Source organism: Siphateles boraxobius, unplaced genomic scaffold, assembly GCF_051911475.1.
Source record: "Siphateles boraxobius isolate OS27281-9 unplaced genomic scaffold, OSU_SipBor_1 46, whole genome shotgun sequence".
NCBI classification, from domain to species: Eukaryota; Metazoa; Chordata; class Actinopteri; order Cypriniformes; family Leuciscidae; genus Siphateles; species Siphateles boraxobius.
The window spans coordinates 19,048,392-19,069,679 of NW_027509097.1; the positions used below are offsets into that span (position 1 = coordinate 19,048,392).

General features: G+C 43.8%; 2 protein-coding genes across 2 annotated transcripts in view; both read right to left on the bottom strand.

Moving 5' to 3' along the window:
• Positions 1 to 907: 907 nt before the first annotated feature.
• Positions 908 to 11,994, bottom strand: LOC143710335 (uncharacterized). The gene is made up of 6 exons (XM_077201293.1): positions 11,912 to 11,994; positions 8,530 to 8,599; positions 7,182 to 7,313; positions 4,358 to 4,471; positions 2,491 to 2,553; positions 908 to 1,244 (listed from the first exon to the last, which is right to left on the bottom strand). The coding sequence occupies exons 1-6, from the start codon at positions 11,992 to 11,994 to the stop codon at positions 1,203 to 1,205; spliced, it is 504 nt and encodes a 167-aa protein (XP_077057408.1). The 3' UTR covers positions 908 to 1,202.
• Positions 11,995 to 13,706: 1,712 nt separating this feature from the next.
• Positions 13,707 to 21,288, bottom strand: part of lrp2b (low density lipoprotein receptor-related protein 2b) — a 207,593-nt gene continuing 200,011 nt past the window's right edge. The window contains exons 64-70 of the mRNA XM_077201294.1: positions 20,089 to 20,217; positions 19,665 to 19,885; positions 18,630 to 18,812; positions 18,322 to 18,441; positions 14,151 to 14,238; positions 13,985 to 14,049; positions 13,707 to 13,858 (exon numbers count right to left, since the gene is read on the bottom strand). Coding sequence (XP_077057409.1) covers positions 13,707 to 13,858; positions 13,985 to 14,049; positions 14,151 to 14,238; positions 18,322 to 18,441; positions 18,630 to 18,812; positions 19,665 to 19,885; positions 20,089 to 20,217 — 958 coding nt within the window. The remainder of the gene's footprint in view (positions 13,859 to 13,984; positions 14,050 to 14,150; positions 14,239 to 18,321; positions 18,442 to 18,629; positions 18,813 to 19,664; positions 19,886 to 20,088; positions 20,218 to 21,288) is intronic.

The window sequence follows — 21,288 nt, forward strand, 5'->3', positions numbered from 1 at the left end:
TTCTTCCTGACATGGGAAGTCAAGAGGATTACACTAAAGACTGGAGTAATGGCATTGATCTTTGCTGTCAGGAATAAATGGCATTTTAAATTATATTCAAATATTTAACAATATCATTGTTTTTACTGTAGTTTTGATCAAATAAATGCAGCCTTGGTAAAAACAAGAGACTTTCAAATACATCTTACCAACCTCTAACTTTTGGATGACAGTGTAATTGCCAGGTACAATTAGATTTTTTTAAAGGGACAATGTGTAGTTTTTTAGGAATTTTATTATCTAAAATCAATATTTTTATTCATAAATATGTCCTCAAAGGTGTATAAATACCTCTGTCAATTATCTGACTTATCTTCATAAACGAAGAATTTATTATCTTTATATACATGTGACAGGTAGGTCCACGGAGGCTTCCATGTAGTAGTTTCGCCATCTTGAAAAACTATAATAGCAGAGAAGGTCAAAAAGTACTAGGCCAAAGCGTTTTCACAACGCGTTTCGTTCAGAGCCAGCGTCACGTAACTGAAAGCAGCAGAAACGGAGGAGCAGAGCAGAACAGTGAGAGGCGCTCGTCACTGCCCCGGCAAATCAGTCAGTAATTCATACTGTAACATTCGTTTGTTTGTTGTGTCAAGTTGCAGTTTGTTTGAAATAACAAACCTGTTCACCCAAGGAAACTCGACGAAGTGCTCTTAGAAGACATTCTGTCATAGCTTTTTGGTACATAACAGCTACCGTAGATGCAACACGCAATTGAAAAAGCGAGGCGCTGGAGAGCACAATTCGTTTGAATGCAAAATACAATTTCACCGCTAGATGGGAGAAATTCCTACACAATGTCCCTTTAAGGATTATTTTTGGATTAAATTTAGAAGTAGACAAAAACTCACCCAAATCCATTTTGCTAAACATAATTACACTTTATTATTACAGTGAGAACAAGCAGCATAACAATTGATTATACACACACTGAAAACTACATGAAACCATTCAAAGAATTAGTATTTTAATGAAAGACAATCACTGCACCAATTTACAGAAATCTGTAGTATCTATAAAAGTATACTTAAAAGAATAATCAACAAAACTGTTCACATGCATGTTGATGGATGGATAGTACACCGCAGCATGATTTACCAGCCATACGTCTCAGCTGCTGAAGTAACTGAGAGCTGATCCTGCAAGATGATCACAAATTGTCTTCAGATTGTAGATTCTCCCTGATTGTGTGTGTGTGTTGTATCCTGCCAAAACACAAGAAATGTGTATCAGATGCCTTTCCTCAAATTTAGACAATTTTGGTCAATTTGTCCCGCACATTTATGAAGGTAGTCTTCATTTATACTTGAATATCTACCAAGCCATTAGGTGCCTTTTGTTTCTGCTGAGGTGGGGAAATAATGTCACAGTAGATGAAGGGAATGTTAAGTGAGTGGGAACTAAGCATAAAGAAAAGCATAAAGAAAATTAATTTGCATTTACAGAAATCAATCTCCTCGCAGGCCTCGACGGAGCAAATCAGAGCTAGATCTATGTCACAGCCATATTTTAAGCACCTGAGAGGCAGGCCAGGACCTTTCATTAGTCCATTTCAAATTACGTATTTTGAGCTAATTTGAGATGAGATAATGACAGTTCATGCCTCACTTGCTAAATGGTACCATAAATACCACAAAATATAAGAATGAGAGTGCTCTGATAGCGGTTAAAATATGACCCAAAAGTATCATATTTAGATAACATAATACCAAATTAATTTATAATTTTTTTATATATTATATATTTTTATTCATATATATGTATATATATATATAATATATATATATATACAGTATATGATATTAAGATTATATATGTATATAATAATATCATATATTTTGTATATGGTATACATATAAAATCTATATGAATTACTAAAAAATATTATATATTTATTATTATATATTTAATACAATATTACAATTATAATAATTTTAATATAATATTCTAATATACAAATATTTATACTATATATATATACTGTATATATATGTCCATACATAATTTCAGATTATTAAATGCAATATGTCCTATTATGCTCTATTCAGGAAAGATAAGTTTCTTTATGCCTACAGTGTACTTAAGCACATAATAGAAGATTGCCTCTCTCTCAATCGCTCAGTCATTTCAAAAAGGAGACTTTCAAGGTCTTTCTCTTCCTTTATTTGCCGTCTTCACCAGTAAGGGAAATTCTTGGCCTTGACATGCCTTCACAAGCTGTCAAAATAAGCCCATCCTTCATGGCACACTGTTATAGCTTTCACTGTATTACTTACAGCATCCATCTTCCTGCTTTTAGCAGCATTAGGAGAGAAACGATATCAACAGGGCTGTATGCCTCCATCACTGAGCCAGAACCACATTACACCAAGTCATAGGATTTACCTACAACCCATACACATTCCCTCATTGAACACCTTCAATATTTAGCTCTCTTTACATTTATCTCACCATATACAAGGGGTTGTCGAACATATCCATATCCACCTCGCGCTGTAGTTGTGAATTATCAGTCTGTGAAAAGGAGGAACAAGAAATAAAGACACAGTTTAATTGACAGACATGCTCAGAACTGACTGGAATAACAGTTGACCAAAACACAGATCTATCTAAGCTTGCATGCTGTGAGGTATGAAGGTTGCCTGTGGGTTTGTGCTGTTTTTTATTGATGATTTGATGTCTCTCTAACTCCTCGGTGTCCTTTTCTCCCACATACTCTATATATTTCCTCCTGTCGCATTCAGAATAACTCCTGGTGTGTGGGTGTGTTTAGATTGTTTTTTTTTACAAAAAGGCAGCACTATCTTGATATTCCTCAAACATTTTGTTTTAAGCCCCAAGAATTGTCCCCTTAACAAGGCTGAAACCAAATCTTCTTTAAACTTTAAACACCATTTATTTTTGGGGTGTAACGGTACACACAATCATACCAAAAAAATGTTATTGCTTATACTGATGTACGGTATCGATATCGGTATACTTAGATGTTGCAAACACAACTTAAAAGGACGCGAGTCCCGAGAAAAACGGCGTTCGTCAGCTCCAGTTTGTATCCAGCCTTTCACGGAGACTTCAGATACCCCAATCATAAAGCCTGTGAAGAGACGACTCAACACCGGCGATATGGACCCTCTATGGTGGACGGCACTGATCCTTAACAACTCGTCTCAACACCGGCGTGATTACTTGGACTTCCAAAAGATGGAAATGGATAAATATTCTAAATGTTCCGATCCAATCTGACTTGTTATGCTGCCCGAATCATAAATCATGCACCGTTCCTTCGTTGGCCAGAGGAGAACTGGCCCTCCGACTGAGTCTGGTTTCTCCCAAGGTTTTTTTGTCCATTCTGTCACCTGATGGAGTTTTGGTTCCTTGCCACTGTTGCCTTGGCTTTTGGCTTGCTTAGTTGGGGACATTTAATATTCAATAATATTATTGATCTGCCTTACTTAAGGTGGACGTTGACGCAATTTTCTTTTAGAAACAAACTCTGTTATATTATTTTCAAGTTATCACTGTGAAGCTGCTTTGATACAATCTGTATTGTACAAAGCGCTATATAAATAAAGGTGACTTGACTTGACTTGACTGTCCTAAACATGAGACATGCTTAATATTAAGTGTTTCAAACTAACTCATAACAGACAGTTTAAAGTGGCTTATCCTTTTGTCAGTTTTGTGTTGTTTAATACATTTGAAACCTTTTTTCTATCTTATGGTTATATCTGTAAATGTTAGAAATTCAAGAATTTCCATTTTGCATAAAGGCTCATCCTTCAATGAACTAGCACCCGCACGTCCATGCGTATTAAACAGGCTAAGTGCAATAATTTGGACTAAAATATGCATTTATCTAAAATTTATCTAAGGACTTAAAATGTCTTCCACCATTTACAACAGCACCATACACTGCAGTACGAAGATTGTATTACAACCATTAGATGCTGTACCAACAGACTTTTGTATTTTAAGACAGTCATATTTGTTTAAAAAAAAATAGAAGAAATTATGTTTTGATTTTATCCCTGCTGAACCGAAGTATGAATTTAAAACTGAGGTGCATACCAAACAACCAGTGTGTGTACCACTACAACCCTAATTTATTTACTGCCCTTGTAAAACCTGCTATTTCCTTCAGAAATTTTTTTTTCCATCATATTTAGGCTGGGGTGGTAGGGTTTACAAGAGAGCTAAATGAGTGCAGGAGCTCATGGTCTTTATCTGACTGATCGGCTAGATTCTCCAAGGTCAGAGTCAATCACACAAGCAAACAGTGAGATCCACGCATCATGTGGTTACTGTGACCATGGCTAACCTTATCAGGCTCAGTGCTGACTGGTTTGGTATCTGTACTGACAGGGGTTGCAGCATCAATTGGCTGGGTCACAATGCTCATCTCAGCAGCATAACGTGGGTTTTCAACACTCTCCTGAAACTCAGAATTAAAAAAGGAAAATGAGCCTAAAAAGCATCTAAATCATTCACTTCACAATTTCAGTCAACATTCGAGGGATAGTTCACCCAAAAGTCTGGGTAAAAAGGGACAGTTAATCAAAAATATCTGTTTAAAAAAAAAAGTGCCATGAATGCTCCTTTTATATTCCACAAAACAAAATAAGAGTAAGTGATGCCCGAATTTTCATAATTGGCGAATTGATTCCTGTAAATCAAGGTTCCTCAAATCCGGTCCTAGAGGGCCACTGCCCTGCAGAGTTTCTCAAGCCCTGATCAATACAGTGGTTGAGAGAGAGCTCAACGTGCTGCAACGGAAGAAAATGCATGCAAATAGAAAAAATCTTAATCAGTTTGACAAAACATGTGGTGTAAATAGTCACAACACACTCAAATACAGAAACGCACTGCAAAAACTCACAAGGCACTGTGGTGGAATTTTTAAACTGAATATTAAACTAACCATGTTTTTAACATCTTACCTTATTTAACATCCAACATTAGAATTTGAAATGTATGTTTCCCCTCTCGTTGAAAACTTGTGACTTTGAGTGTGTGCGTGTGTGTGTATAAATAACATATATGGGAAATAAAACTAGACAGATGTCTAGGTTTGAAAACTCAAGGTAATGTATCATGTCATTTTGCCATACCCCCATACTATAACAACTGTTGTATTCGTGTTTACTGGTGGGATTCTCAATGGGATTTTTCTGAGATCCACCGGCCTTGCTTCTTCTTGGGAGATTCTCTGAGTATTGCTCGAGAGCATTTAAAAAGCATTTAAAGGGGCATTCGGCAACCCTAGCTATTTCTTCACTGATTTTCACTTTTGTTGTCGCATGTTTCCTCAACGAGCTCCCCCTACAGCTGTGAGGCGTATATTTCACAACAATGTCGTAAAAAAAAAACTCACTTGCGGCACCCTTATCCCCTTTCTACCGTTGCTCATGTGCATTTGTTATTATCGGAGCTGGCCAACTTTATCGTGTGGAGCTATGTCTACCGAGGTGGGTAATACCGTATTTTCCGCACTATAAGGCGCACCGGATTATAAGGCACACCTTCAATGAATGAACATTAACTGTATATAGGGCGCACCGGATTATAAGGCACATAAGATACTGCAGTCAAACTTTTGACTGGGTTTGCGTTACGCATCCACTACATATGCTAAAGGGAATGTAGTGAGTGCGCGGCGCCGGAGGCGAGGCGTTTATTAGTAAGCGTGAGCGCGCTGGGGCGGGCACGTAACTTACAATCGCAGCCTGACTCATACGAGTATTCATGTGCGGCGGCTCGCTGACAGCAACAGCTGGCTGTTTTGAATGAGATGACCCGGTTACTGTGAACGGGGAACGCTTTATGGACATTCTGTGACGCGCGAGCAGCTCCGGGGACAGTGTGTCTGTTCGTATGTCTGTTAGTAAGAGTGAGCGCTCGTGAGCAGGTGAGACTTACACTCATAACCTGATTTATACGAGGTTGAACTGGCCGTGTGACAGAGCGGGCATAAGATGGACACGAGCGTGATTTCGCGGGTGAATTTAATAACGCCGAGCGTTATTAACCAATTGGTCCAATTAACCAATTGATCCATATATAAGGCGCTCCGGATTATAAGGCGCACTGTCGTTTTTTGAGAAAATTAAAGGCTTTTAAGTGCGCCTTATAGTGCGGAAAAAACGGTACATCATACACATTGAGGGCAGCGTGTGTGTTTATGTCGAATTGCCATAAAGCAGTTTGTTTTTCTCGCTCGTTATCGCTTCTCACGAGACTTCTAATATACCGGGATGTTAATCCTCATGTTGCAAGGTTGGTTTTCCGCCTAGGAACGTTGGGGGGAGTGGGGAAAGTCACCATTCTCACCAGAACAGGTTATAAACCATCCAAATGATTTCTAAACGGTTTTATTAAGCTGAAATAGTTGCCGAATGCCCCTTTAAAGGACATTTGGTAAAGTCTGTCTGATATTACTGCTGTGCAGCAGGTCAGTTTAGGGAAGCAATTAAGTTAGAGTTAGGGAACTCGGCCAGTTGTCGACGGAAGACGCAGGAGCTAGAGTATAAAGGTTATTAAGTTTCAATTTGGAGACGCTTGGGTGTCATCGAGTAGATGCCCCAGATATGTATTAAGTGTCGACTGTAGACGCTTGGGTGTTGACTGGACGCCCCAGATAAATTTATTTACGAAGGTAATTAGGTTCCAGGTATGTAGTTAGGTTTAGGGAAAAATCTACAACAGCACATATAATCAAGATGCTAAAATAAACATAAACTTCACCTTTCTGGTCATCATCAACACCACTAACGAGTAGACATTGAACAATAAGAGGTCCCAGCCAGGTTTGTCAATTTTTGGGGTCCCCTTGAAATATTTTCGTGCTATTTGTAGTGCTTTTCTGTATCTGGTGGCGTTGTGAGTATTTGCAGCACATACATGTGTTGCCAAACTGATGAAGTTTTCTTAATTTGCTGGTGTTTTTTCTATTTAGATCTCTCTGCCACCATTCATCAAACTCACCTACATGTGATATTCTAGTGATCCTGAAGACCTTGATTATAGCTTGCTCAGGTGTGTTTGATCAGGGTGGGAGCTGAACTCTGAGGGGACTGGCCTTTGAGGAACCCTGCTCTAAAAACAGATAACATGCAGTAAAATATTTTAGCCAGAAGAGGTCATACTTTGGCAGGCCCACTCATGACTGCAGTGGCAACAGCGTTAGGGGCAGCAGGAGAACCATGTGTGTCATCACTGTATGCTGGGTTTTCAAAACTCCTTCCTGCTCCCTCCACTTCTACTGATGTGCTGGATTCCTGTAATTGACAAAGGCAAAAGTAGAGATATTAACAAGGCAAACAAACCTAGATGGCAAGGCAAACAATGTGTAACAAAACTAGCGTAAATCTATTTGATTGTCGACATTTTTAGTTCCATTTTTAAATATTTCAATTATATATATCACAATATTTTTTAAATATATTTCAACCACAAAATATAATACATGTAATATAAATCTAAAAATACACTACTGTTCAAAAGTTGGTAGGATTTTATGTAATTGAAATAAGTCTCCTAAACCAAGGCTGCCTTTATCAAAAATACAGCAAAATACAGCAATATTCTGAAATATTATTGCAATTTAAAATAACTGTTTTCTATTTTAATATTATTTTAAAATAAAATTAAATATTAAAATTCTCAGTAGGCATTACTCCAGTCTTCAGTGATGATCCTTGAGAGAACATTCCAAGACTTTTTGTGTAAATTGTGATAGACTTTTTTCAGGAATCTTTGATGAATAGAAATCTCAAAATAATAGCATTTATTTAAAACAAAAAACAATTCTAACATTATAAATGTCTTTGAGTATTGCTCGAGAGCATTTAAAAAGCATTTAAAGGGGCATTCGGCAACCCTAGCTATTTCTTCACTGATTTTCACTTTTGTTGTCGCATGTTTTCTCAACGAGCTCACCCTACAGCTGTGAGGCGTATATTTCACAACAATGTCGTAAAAAAAAACTCACTTGCCTAATCCCCTTTCTACCGTTGCTCATGTGCATTTGTTATTATCGGAGCTGGCCAACTTTATCGTGTGGAGCTATGTCTACCGAGGTGGGTAATACCGTATTTTCAGCACTATAAGGCGCACCGGATTATAAGGCACACCTTCAATGAATGAACATTAACTGTATATAGGGTGCACCGGATTATAAAGCGCATACGATACTGCAGTCAAACTTTTGACTGGGTTTGCGTTACGCATCCACTAGATGTGCTAAAGGTAATGTAGCGAGTGCGCGGCGCCGGAGGCGAGGCGTTTATTAGTAAGCAAAACAAAAAACAAAAAAACAATTCTAACATTATAAATGTCTTTACTCTCAATGATCAATTTAAAGCATCCTTGCTGAATAAAAGTATTAATTTAAAAAATCTGAATAAAAATTTGAATGTTAGTGTGTATACATATATTGCATATGATAAACTATACATGCTTTGGATATGTTTAAAATACATGGCGAGTACAAACCTCTTTTGGAAAGTTACTGCTGTCATTTTCATTTTCCGGTTGGTTGTTAAAAGGTTCAGAGTTACCACCCCTAATTATATGAAGTAAAACCAAACCAAAGATTTAATGTGTTAAACACTGCAACTTGAATTAACTGTATTAAAGTGCACCTATTATGCTATTTTAAAGGTTCCTAATTTGTACATGCATTCAAGGTAAAAAAAAAAAACTTTCTCATGATACATCACCTCATTTCTCAAAGAGTCTGAAAAGGGTTCGTTCGAAGATTTGGTCTCTTAAACCCCTCCTTTCCATGAGACTAATATGCTCTGATTGGTCAGATGGCCTAGTCTGTTTTGTGATTGGTCTACTGCTTATAGCGCATGAAAGAAACAAAACGCCTACTACCATATCGGAATTTCAGCTCTGGATGCTTCCTCAGAGCTTGATACGCAGTAATACAAACAATAACAAAGCCATTGCTTTTTCCATATCAATTCTAGCGCAATGTATTTCCTCATCATTTGGAAGTGCATGCAAAGTGTACTGTGTTTCAATTTCAGTCAATAACGTCGGACGTAGTCGACGTCGACTTAATGGGGATCGCGTCAAGAGAGCCAGTGTTCTTCGAGTACTATTGAACGAGCCAATGGAATTGGCGTGCGTGATTGGCATCACACACTCCGCCCCCGCGGCGCGGGTATAAATACAGAAGTGGATAGACGCACTAGTTGACTTTCGCTTCGGAGCCATTCGTTTGATGTCTCTGAAAAGTGCTGTTGTTTACAACGAGTGAGTGTGTCGGTGTTCTTCAGGAAGACTCTCCCAGTGCTGGTAGTTCTACAGCACAAGTGCAGCGGTGATCGCGAGCTTTGAGTTCTCAACTGTTGTTTAGCAGCAACAAATTTCTAAGGGTTTGTATGTGTTAACGTCTGGTTAGAGGGCGGATAAGTGAGTGCTTCACTATTTCAGTTCACTGATCAGTGTCGCCGCGGTCATTCCCCTGTGTGCTCCGGCACTGGTGATGGGTCCTATTTCCTGAAAGAGCAACACGGGTGCGTGTGCGTCTTTTTCAAGATGTCATTCCACCCGTGTGTTTCTGGATGCGGTCCTTCCCTTTTCCTCTATGAGGGTCACAATTGTTGCATCAAGTGTTGCATTGTTGCATCACGGGCGGCCGAGGCTGCCGGGCTCGAATGGAACCTCCACTGTGTCCCATTCAGTCTTGGTTGGAGGTTTGGTATCTCGGGGCAGGCCGCGCTGGTTCTCAGCTCGCCGCCCCAGTGCACTTCTTTCCCAAAATGCATGGAGAGCTACCAGGTTGAGAACCGCCTGAATAGCTTTTCTCCCTCACTACCCTTGATGGAGGAGCGGTGAAGGGTTGCGAGGCTATCCCTCCAATGGAGCGGTCTGTCGACACAGGTGCACCTGTGTCCGGCGGCCGCTGCCTTTTGGGGGGATTCTCATCTTCCCCCTAAGGCCTGTGAGTTCTCGTCCGTTCCGACGGGCAGAGCTTACAAAGCCTGTGGGCAAGCCACCTCCTCTTGCGTGCCATGGTGTTGCTTCAGGTCTGTCAGGCCAGGCCACCCATGGACATGCACGAGGGTAGCCCAGACCGTGCGCTCATAGGTGAGCACCGCACTGCATCCAAACTCACCCTTTGGGGCACGAGTGTCGTGGCGTGCGCGATCTTTCTGGCGATGTCCACCTTAGTTGTCCAGGAGCGCCATCATTGGCACAGCCTGGTTGATATGGCGGATGCGAACAAAGTTCGGTTCCTGGTCTCCCCGATTTCCCAAGTTGGGCTGGTTGGCGACGCGGCGGAGTACTGCATCCAACAGTTCTCTGCCGCCCAAGCGCAGACGGAGGTCATCCGGCACATCCTGCCCCGGCGGCCCGCTGCTGCCTCCACCCCACCGCCGGTGGTAGTTCCTACGCCTGCTCGTCGCCGAGGGCATTCCCCCCATTCCCCAGCCGCTGCTCCCACTGGGCCTCCAAAACAGCAGCCTCCAGCCAGGCCTCAGCATGGAGCCGGCTGCAGTAGGGGTGCCCAGCCCATCCCTGGCACTGCCAAGGCACTTCCGTCCAGGCACTGCCAAGCCAGGTGGGCAAGCGGCAGCGAAAGCATTCCGGAGCGGGCCGCCCAGGGATGGATGAGGATGCTCTTGGAGTTGGTCACCGATCACTCCCTCCCCCCGGGTGAGGGCCGGGTGGAGTCTTTGTTTGTGTGTGTGTGTGTGTGTGTGTGTGTGTGTGTGTGTGTGTGTGTGTGTGTGTGTGTGTGTGTGTCTGTTCCGCCGCTGGCTCCCAAAAAAAAAAGTGGAGCAAGTGGTACCCACAATTCAAAGAAAGAGCAAATTCATCTGTTCCTGAGTCCCAAGAGGGCCAGTCTGGCGGGTGTGACCCTGTATAGCCTTACACCCCTCAGCTCCCCCTTGGTCCTTGCAGCCTGGTGCATTCAAGGACCCGGTCATCCGCCTTCTCACGCCCCCCCTGCCGCTAGTGGAGACAGGTAAGTGTTGCACAGCACACTAACACCAAACTCTCTACTTTGCTGCCCCACCTCAGGCTCGGCTATCCCGCTCAAGTCAGTGATGGTCATCACACTACGTGTTGAGCAGACGTGCTCCTGAAAATCCAGTGATATTCATCACACCTAGTGTTGAGCATTGCTCCTGACTTGTGCGCGCATGTCTTGTCCTGCTGGCGTAAGACTTGATATAGCCACTCCTCCAGCCGGTATGAAGGCCAGTTGTAAACTCTTTCTTCATGCTACTAGGTGGTGGGTTGTGACCATCTGGGCCCAAGATTGGTCTGCAGCATCCGACCTGAATGACATGCTTCAAATCTCTACCTTCCGCACCGCAGGCCATACTGTGTGTTGCGTGGGAGGGTGTGAAGTATCAGTACAGAGTCCTTCCCTTCGAGTGCGCTATAGCCAGTTGAGTTTTAAGGTCAACTGGCAGAGAGCAATCTCGCCCACGGGTTGAGTATCTCTTTTTCAGTTTGGAGGTGGACTCGGTTCAACACTTCTCTCCACGAGAGTGTGTTCAGCTGGTGTGTGTATTGAAGTGAGAAAGGGTCCCACTGAAAAGAAACTTTCAGAGACTCCTGGCTCCTGCTTCAGATCGAGTCCCGAAGTGACTCTGGCAGAGCAGCACACCCTGTGTGGCAACAGTTCAACCCGGTCTGCTGCCAAACCTTCACTGACTGAAGGCGATGTACAAAGGGCATGCTTTAACGGTAGCCTGGGCGACCTCCGACTGCACGGGCATTCGTGCCTTGAGTGTTGACATTGCGGCCATTGCTTAAGCTTCCCTCGCATGTCACAACTCTCCTGTCACCTCCTCTTTGAAGTCAGAAGCTTCTGAGGACGCTTCATTCCACTTTTTCCCCGGCCTACTCAATTGTGCCGCCGCCGAGCCTCACGACAGTTATGGCCAGGGTGAGTGGAGACTTCATCCCCTGGCGGTCCAGCTGGGTCATGACCACTCCGGGGCCACACAGTTGCCTCTCCGGTTTCGTCTCCACGCCAGTTGCATTTATTCTGTCCAAGCGGACAACCCTTGGACAGACACTGGCTCTCAGGTGCCCCGGGGACCCGCAGAAATGCGTTCCCCAGTGAGCCTCCTAAAAAGCGACTGCGATTCATTATCGCCTGCTCAAGTTCAGTGAATTCATCACACTCACATGTTGAGCAGAAATGCTCCTGAAACTCAGTGAAGTCCATCGCACTCAGGTGTTGAGCAGCAATGCTCCTGAAGCTCAGCGAATCTCAGCGAATCTTTCACACTCAGGTGTTGAGCAGAAATGCTCCTGAAGCTCAGTGAATTTATCAGACTCAAGTGTTGAGCAGAAATGCTCCTGAAGCTCAGTGATCTTCACATGTAGTGTTGAGCAGTGCTCCTGTCTTTTTGCGCCTGTCGCCTGCGTTATGTGCTGCCTCTGAGCTACTGCAGGCAGTGAGTTAAAAATTCTGTTAAAACAGTTATCCTATTCGCATGGTCTCTACTAGAGGGTAGGGACTTGCTCGCTTTCGGTCAACGAATTGTGCCTGTAGTTCGGGCTGGCTAACTCTCACGAGCTGAGACCCCGGCCTGGATTGTGCCCAAGGTTCCTACCTCTCCCGTAATAGGAGTAGGTGGTGAGCCTGCAAGCGCTGCCCCGGAGGAGGCAGACCCAGCCCTGACTTTCTCTGTCCGTCCGCTTCATAGCGGTTAGACGTGTACAGAATGCAAGCTTTAGACCTCAGACCAGCTCTTATCTGTTAGGAGTTCAGCAGAGAGGGAAGACTGTTTCCAAGCAAAGCCACTGGTGGTGGCTGCCTTCATTTTGGTGAAAAATTCCGAGATGCTCATGACCACTTAGGTCCGCCTGGGCGTTGACAGGGTGCTTTGCTGACAGATTTCTAGAGTTAGGGGCTGGGCGACACCTGGTTGAACCGCTACTTCCCATGGTCTCCCTTCTCATGAAGCCAGTTTCACTGTGAGCCCGGTTCAAGTGTCGGCTTGCTGCGCCATTCCACTCCTTGGACTGGATGTGTGCGCTATTCTACTCCAGTTGAGTTCCCTTAAACCGAACCCTGTTGAGTTTCTCCTCACCCCTCCGACGTCGGACGTGCGGAACGTCTGGTGTTAGGCCTACCACTCGTAAGCAGTATGGAAGCTGTGTTAGGCTGGGTCCATATGTTTCGGTCCCTACGGTGATCCAATATGTTCAATAATACTCGAAGAACATTGGCTATCTGACGCGATCCCCATTCAGTCAACGTCGACTACGTCCTCCGTTCCCTCCTTCAGGGAACGGTGGGTTGCATACTCAACCAGGACGTTTCTCAACATGTTGTTAACACAAACCAAACTATTTAGGGCCTCGAGCACAACTACAGTGTTTGGAGAGCAGGTCAAAGTAGACGACTATAGGCTGGCATTATGCAAATTTGTTACATTGTTATGTAGGTTTATAAAAGGAAGTGAGACTGTAATTGCTGACGGCTCGTTTCAGCAGTTCAGAATCGATTCTTTATTTTAAGAGACAATAACTTTATCTGTTGTGCCAATGATCTTTAACATTTTGAAGACCTTTTAGATTCACAAACTATATTACACACTTCATGAAAACTAATATTCGAAAAAGAATAATAGGGGCACTTTAAATGTAATATCTGCATTGATTATTTTCAGACACTTTTTTCATCCTCACCAGAAGCTGCGTCTACTGAAGTTAGATACACTAATAGGCAGATTAATGTTATCCAGTGTTTCCATTATTTTCTCCTTCTTTTTTGCAGAATATATCAAGCAACCCAGGAAAAGAGCCACAACAGCTGTTACTCCAAGAGCAATAGCAACTGTGGATGGACAGAGAGAGACAAAAAGGATGTGGTTCATTGTGGTTTGTTTGCATAAGAGGACAGCTTGAATTGTTGTTGCACAATAACTTCAATGCTGATATCATGTACTGCCATAAATTTTACCTGAGGTTGTGACTACACCATAAATACTGGTCTCACATAAATCTCCTTTCCATTCAGAGGGGCAACTGTAGGGGCAAATTAACAGTCAGCATTACCCCATCCATATTTTTTCATCCCTGCTTTATATCTATGAAAGATTTCTGTCATTATTAGATCACAAGCTTACATGCAGAGCGCTTTATTGTCATCAAAATAACAGGTTCCACCATTCTTGCACTGGCATGGAGGGGGCATGGTGGGTTCAGGCTCAACCCCTAACAAATCACACAAAACAATAAAAACAATCAGATGTGAGGGAATGACATATTTAGAGTGAAGTACCCTCTTATATACTTTATTATTACTGGAAACGTCTCGGTTACGTATGTAACCCTTGTTCCCTGAGGAGGGAATAGAGACGTTATGTCAGTGACTGACGAATGGGGTTTCGCTTAGAAGGTGAAGGCATTATCAGTGTAGGAGGAGACTAAATCCTCCTCGGAGAAGCTCATCTGAGGAGAATAGTGGTAATAGTGGAGGAGTGGTAGTGCACTAAAACCTGCCTCGTCCCGTCGAGAAGCCACACATGTAGGTTCCATAGATTGGGACGAGGGTGCCAGAGGGTGCCCCATCTCTGAAAAAGGATGTCGTTCCTCAGAGGAATTGGCCAGGGAGGGGCTGTCATGAGGAGCACTAGTTCGGAGAACCAAGTCCGGGTGGGCCAAAGAAGTGCAACCAGAAGGACCTGCTCCTTGTCCTCCCTGATCTTGCACAGGGTCTGTGCAAGAAGGCTCACTGGGGGAAACGCACACTTGCTGAGGCCCCGTGGCCAGCTGTGAGCCAGTGCATCTGTGCCGAGCATGTCCTCAGTCAGGGAGTAAAACAGGCTGCACTGGGAAGAGTCATGGGAGGCAAACAGATCTACCTGTGTGTCGCTGAACTGTTCCCAAATCAGCTGAACCGACTGGGGATAGAGTCTCCATTCTCCCGGAAGTGGCTGAAACCGTGAGAGCTCGTCGGCTGCAAGGCTCAGTTCTCCCGGAATATGAACGGCATGAAGCGACCACAGATGTTTCTGACTCTGTAAGGAGATGGCGGGCGAGTTGTGACATACGGCGGGAGCATAGACCACCTTTTCGTTTGATGTACGCTACTGTGGCCGTGTTGAATGTCCGGACTAGTAAGTGTTGACTCTTGAGCAACGCCTGGAAGCGGTGCAGAGCGAACTGTACTGCCAGCAACTCGAGGCAATTGACATGCAGGAGGCGCTGAGGTCCTGTCCAGGAGTCCGCTGCAGAATGTCGCTTGCACATGGCACCCCAGCCCGTGTGAAGGCATCTGTTGAGACAACAACATGCCTGGAAACTCGTTCTAAGGGTACCCGTAGAACGGAGAGGTTCGACCACAGGGTGAAGGTCTGACAGCAGGCCCGAGTAACTGGTTCTCAGAGCGTGCCTGGTTGCCATGCTCATCTCGGGACTCGATCGCAAAACTAGTGCTGAAGCGGTCTCATATGAAACAGTCGAGCGGGGCTGCCACTGCGGATGTCATATGCCCCAGGAGCCTCTGAAAAAACTTCCGTTGAACTGCACTCTTGCTCTGGAATCTACTCAGGCAAGTCAGCAGTGACTGCGCGTGCTCACTCGTAAGCTGCATGCGCATGGTGACCATACCGAGAAAAGAGATCCTCTGCCCGGGGGAAAGTTTGCTCTTTTCCCAGTTGACCCGAAGGCCCAAAGGGGCCGGAGCACCAGATCCCTGTGTTCGCAAACCTGGTCTCGAGAGTGAGTTAGGAGCAGTCAGTCGTCGAGATAGTTCAGAATGCGAACCCTGTGTTGCCGGAGTGGCACATGGCCTGCCTCGATGACTTTCGTGAAGACGCGAGGGGACAGGGCTAACCCGAATGGGAGACCCGTGTACTGGTCTGCCTCGTGAGCCAGCGGGACAGATAGGAAAGCTCCGAAAACTGACCCAGCGGGGTCATGTGAACCACATACGTACCCACGATGGGGCAGCGAGGCGGAATGACTGGCCCGGATGTGGGAGGCGGAGCGTCCCGGTATGGGGGCATGGTCATAAGCCGCATCCCTTACAGAGGAGACAAGGGAAGGATGTGCGTTCTACTGGGGTCTGCTCTGTCAGGAGTCTTGCGACAGAGGGGGACGAGAGTGGTGAGGCTCGTAAGCGGCACACACTGCCATCCATGGCCTCTGAGGGCTCAGAGATGAGAATATCAGTTCTTTGGAAGAAGAGGTTCTCCCCCGGCCCTCCACCGGGGGAAGGAGTGGCCCTGCAACCACTTCCTGGAAAGAACTGTAACCCATTTTGAGGTGCCCGTAACGGGAGCGCCGCATCACCTGGCGTTTGGCAGGTTGCGGGGCTGGTACGAGCTGGGTTGCCTTCCTACGACTACCTCCACGGTGTGACCCGGGTGAAGGCTGCTGCTGGGGCCAGACGGGAGGGGCGGAAGTCGCAGGAGTGCGCCCTCGGCGGCGAGCGGACTGAGGCGTCTGAGCCGGCGGTTGGCGTCTGAGCCGTCAGAGCATGTTTGATTGCCTCAGTGTGCTTCTGGGCGGCCGAGAACTGTTTGGCAGAGTCCTTGACCACGCCATGGAAGAGGCCAGCATGGGATATGGGGAAGTTGAGGAAGCGGGTTCGCTCAGCCTTGCGCATATCTACCAGGTTAAGCCGGAGTTGTCTTTCCTGGACTACGCATGTGGACAATTACCTGACCCAGGGAGTGTGCGGTCACCTTCGTCGGCTGTAGAGCGAGGTCGGTGGCAGCACGCAGCTCTTCCACGAGCCCTGGATCAGTTCTGCCCTTGTGCATGTCAATGAGTACCTTGGCCTGGTAGACTTGAAGGATGGCCATAGCATGCAGTGAGGTGGGAGCCTGCCCCGCAGCTCTATAGGTCTCTGCCAACAGAGTAGACAAAAACCTAAAGGCTTTGGACTGGTGCTTGGGGTCGCCGAGTCAGGTGGAGGCGCTGTAGGGACACAGTTGTGTTGAGAAAGGACACTCCACGGGGGGAACCCCAGTGTACCCTTTGGCCGCGGCCTCATTGAGGGCAAAGAAGGCGGAAGAGGCCGCTGAGTATTCGTGAGAAGTCAAGGGAGACTTCCACGATCTCATGACCTCCTCATGCACGTCTGGGAAGAAAGGTATTTGGGACGGGTGCTTGACGGGTTTCAGCACTCGCCGCCCCCAAAAACCAATCATCCAGCCGCGAGCGCTCGGGACAGGGTGGAAGATTCCATTCCAGCCCTATGCTCGCGGCTGCCCGGGAAAGCATGGCTGTCAATTCCGGATCAGACTCGGGCAGTGCTGGCAGCACAGTCGAGTCTTCATCTCCGTAAGACTCCAGCCCACCTTGTAATGCGGCGATCGACATCGTCTCATCATCTGGAGCGCCAAACGAGACGCGCGGCAGGTCCGAAGACCGGCAGGCAATCTCATCCTGCACGCTCGCGGGTTGAAGTGCACAAGAGGGGGGTGTGGCCTGAGGAGGAATCGTCGGGGTTCTGTTCCACACCGTATCCCTCAGGTCACCCTGGCCACCAGCCAAAGTTTCGCCTTTCGTGGAGGGGATAGAATGGGGTGTGGCAGAGGGAACTCTACTTCCTGGAGGTCATTGAGTCTTGACTGAAGCACCGTGATGGTCATGTTCCCGCAATGAGAACATGAATCATCCACAAACGCTGCCTTAGCATGATCTAAGCCCAAACACGCAAGGCAGCGATTGTGCCCATCAGATGACAAAACAAATCGACCGTACCCAGAAGTGCACGGGCGAGACATCTATAAAAAGACGTGCCGCGCGCAAGCTCTTTTTGTGAGAGGAAAAAGCGCAGCAGAATGATGAAGCGCCCAGGGAGAAACACACACACTGATGGCAGATCACTGCACAGACCAGCAGCAGGCAATGTGATCTCGCTGGAACGCGCTGTTACACCAACACACTGGAGAGGAGCTCGTCTCTTAATATCGAAAATCTCAGATACAGGCTTGCAGAGGAGTGAAGAGATGCTCTTGACTCCGAAGCAAAAACATATCTGCATGATGCCAGCGTACTTCCTTATATACCCACGAGGTAGAGCGGAGTTACGCTATGCAATTTCCGCAGACCCATGTCATTTCTTTGCCATTGGCTCGTTTTGTAATGCTCGAAGTTGATAGGCTTTCTAAGCGAAATCCCATTCGTCAGTCACTGACGTAGCTCAAAGGGACTGAACGAAAGGGAACCAGAGATTGACATCAGCACTGTTGGTTTAAGCACAGTGTTCAGCTACAATATATTAATTTATGGTCACGTCATTAAGATGACTATAAAGTCAGAGATAAAGAGTATAAAAGGCACCTGCGTCACAGTCGGTACTGCTGCCAGGGAAGAAGCTAGTGCCCTCTGGGCAGGCGCAGGTGTAGCCTCTCGGCCTCAGCAGACACAGGTGACTGCATGTGCCCTTACAAGGGTTCTTCACTGTGGGCGTGAGACAGTTTACACACATTCAACCATCTCTATATCTATAACATCACTTTAAGTGACTTCCAACAAAATTACCATCATAACATATTTTATCAGCACAATAAAAGTTAGCTACAGTTTAACCACAGACTGGATTTATAAATAGATCATCATGCAAATCTCACTTTACTGAGCTTACTTACGGGTTATAGAGTTGTATTTCTGCTGCTGGTAGACATTGACCTGGGTGAGCCAAGGTCCCGCTATTAGGAGTCTGGTTTTAGTGCCTTTGCCAAACTTGTCCTGTCGAAACACTTCACCCTTCTCCTGTGTGCTCCAGTACACATGGTCCTCAAACACATTCACACTAAAAGGGTTTCTTACATCTGAGAGGAAAGAAATGTGGTAGGAGACATGAATGTCCCTTGTAAAAAAGAACTACACCTTAGCATACTTTTAAAAGGAGTACTTATTACAGAAATAATATACTTTAAATAATATACTCAATTGAAATTAATGTTTTCTGATACTTAATTACATGTTAATCGCAATTAAATTAAAATATAGTTTGAATTGATATTAAATGCAAATTTAGAGTGTTTTCTTTCCCACCCACTTAATTATATCATTATATGTCAGTTCATAATTACTTCTATTGTCTTAAATGGTAAAAGTGTACTGCTGAATGTACTGACAGGCATTTATGTTAAATTAAATTGTACTTACATGACATGCAAGTTTCAATAGAAATCACATTCATTTAAATATATTTGTAATTACACATTAGTAATGATGAAAGTGCAATTGATTACATTTAAATATATATTCACTTTAAATCTAAAATTGATTACAGCTAAAATTATTTTAGTGAAAGTACTTAACATGTTCTTTAGTATGTCGGTCAGCACATCAAAATAATTGTAAAGCATGAAAAAAGGTCATTAAAACAATCATTTAAAATGTACTTTTAATTCGGCATTATTACTAAGTGCTCTTTTTAAAATTGTACTTAAGTGTGGTAAGAAACAGTTATGAAAGTTTACTCTCTTCAAGTACACTTGAGTGGCCTTTTATTTGAATAATATTATCTGCAAGTAGAGTTTTTTTAAAATGTACTTTTAAGATTTACAAGTGCACATTTAAGACAATTAAGTGTACTTTTATTTCACAAGGAGTTTATTAATATCTACCGGTTTCTACTTAGGACAATTTGATTGTTGAATCAATCAAACCTTTACCTATGAAAACTGAAGTTTGTCTGTTCTGTCCATCTGGCAAGATGGACTCAATGCGACTCTCCTTTGCATCTGACCAATAGATTCTGTCACTGTTTGTGAAGTCGATGGATAGGCCTGTAGGCCAACCCAAAGCACTATCCACCAGAACCCTTCTCTCTTGTCCATCCAACCAGGAGCCTTCGATACGGGCCGTGTTGACATTGTCAATCCAGTACAGCATGCTGCACCACAGCATGACAAAACAAAATTCAAACATTGGCATTTAAATGGCAAGCTTGAAGAAATAGTAGTTTTGGAGATTCAACAAGAACAAAATAATCCAGAGAAAAAATGTGGACTTGGAATAAATGATAAAAGAATATTTTCCCTTTGGGGTTAACTGTCCGTTTAAACAGACCATAGGCAAACAGGAAGCAAATCTCACCCCAAACGAGGGTTCACGGCCACACAAGTGGGTTCTTCCAGGTCAGTCTTAATCAGATGCTTCCTGTAACGCCCATCCAACATGGCCACCTCTAGACGTTTGAGCTGTGCATCAGCCCAATACAAATTCCTACAAGAATTTTAAAAGCTCATGAGCTGTTACAGACTGATTCATCAACTAGTGTTGTCCAAACTGTTAGTTATTATTCAATTTCATTCAGCTTCAGGGCAAAGTTTGAATATTAAGAATATTTTAACAAATATTATTGTAAAATGGGTCCCACTTTATATAAGGTGTCTTTAACTACTATGTACTAACATTTAAATTAATAATTTAATACAATGCACTTATTATGTACATAAATGTTTTTACATTGTACTTATATTATTCTAATTACCTGCGCCCGCACATATGCATTCAAACACGCATGCCTATAGACTAAACACGTAATATGCATGTGCATGCCGTCACTATTTTCACAGATTCACGTTTTTGAAGTTTACACGGAAAGTGATAATGATATCATTTTCACAACTCGTTTTCAAAAACTTGCACTTTGAAACCTATTTGAATTGTAAAGGTATTTGTGTAAGCGGCCCCATAGGTAATAATTATTGATTTTTACAATGGAAATTAATTAGGGATGTCCCGATACCATTTTTTCTGAACCGATCCGATACCAAAAATTCTGAGTATCGACCGATACCGATCCGATACCAGCGCAGTTTTTTTTTAAATCAAGTACAATTTCTATAACTCTATGTGTTGAACGGATAATCCCTCTTTTACGTGTTAAACACAATCTACTTACAGACAACAGACAACGTCATTATAAAGAAAAACTAACTACAACAACAAAAAAATATGATCATAACCTATGACAAAAATTCTATTATAAACTAGATTAGTGGATAACTCAGCAGTAAAATTTAGTCTAGAAAAATCACAAGTGCACAATAATTGTATAAAATCTAAACATTTAGTGAAAAAATACATTATTTAGTGGGGAACAAATAAGAGACAGTAAGTGTTGCACTAAATCTGGTAAAACATTACACATTGCTCTTTGTATTGTTGTAAAATACATTCAAGAAAAACAAGATAACAAAAATCAAAAAGATCAATTATTTTATATAGTCTACTATAAAATTAAGACATATTTTAAATGTATAGCACAGCTGTTTAATGAGGCAGCAACAT

Bases quoted from the DNA above. Each gene is read 5' to 3' on its own strand.
- LOC143710335 (XM_077201293.1), bottom strand. From the start codon at position 11,994: ATGACCCAGCTGGACCGCCAGGGGATGAAGTCTCCACTCACCCTGGCC. The intron at 4,472-7,181 runs GTATGACCTCTT...TCTGAGTTTCAG, and splicing joins TCATGAGTGGGCCTGCCAAA to GAGAGTGTTGAAAACCCACG. The intron at 1,245-2,490 runs GTGAGATAAATG...GTGTTTTGGCAG, and splicing joins TCGACAACCCCTTGTATATG to GATACAACACACACACACAA.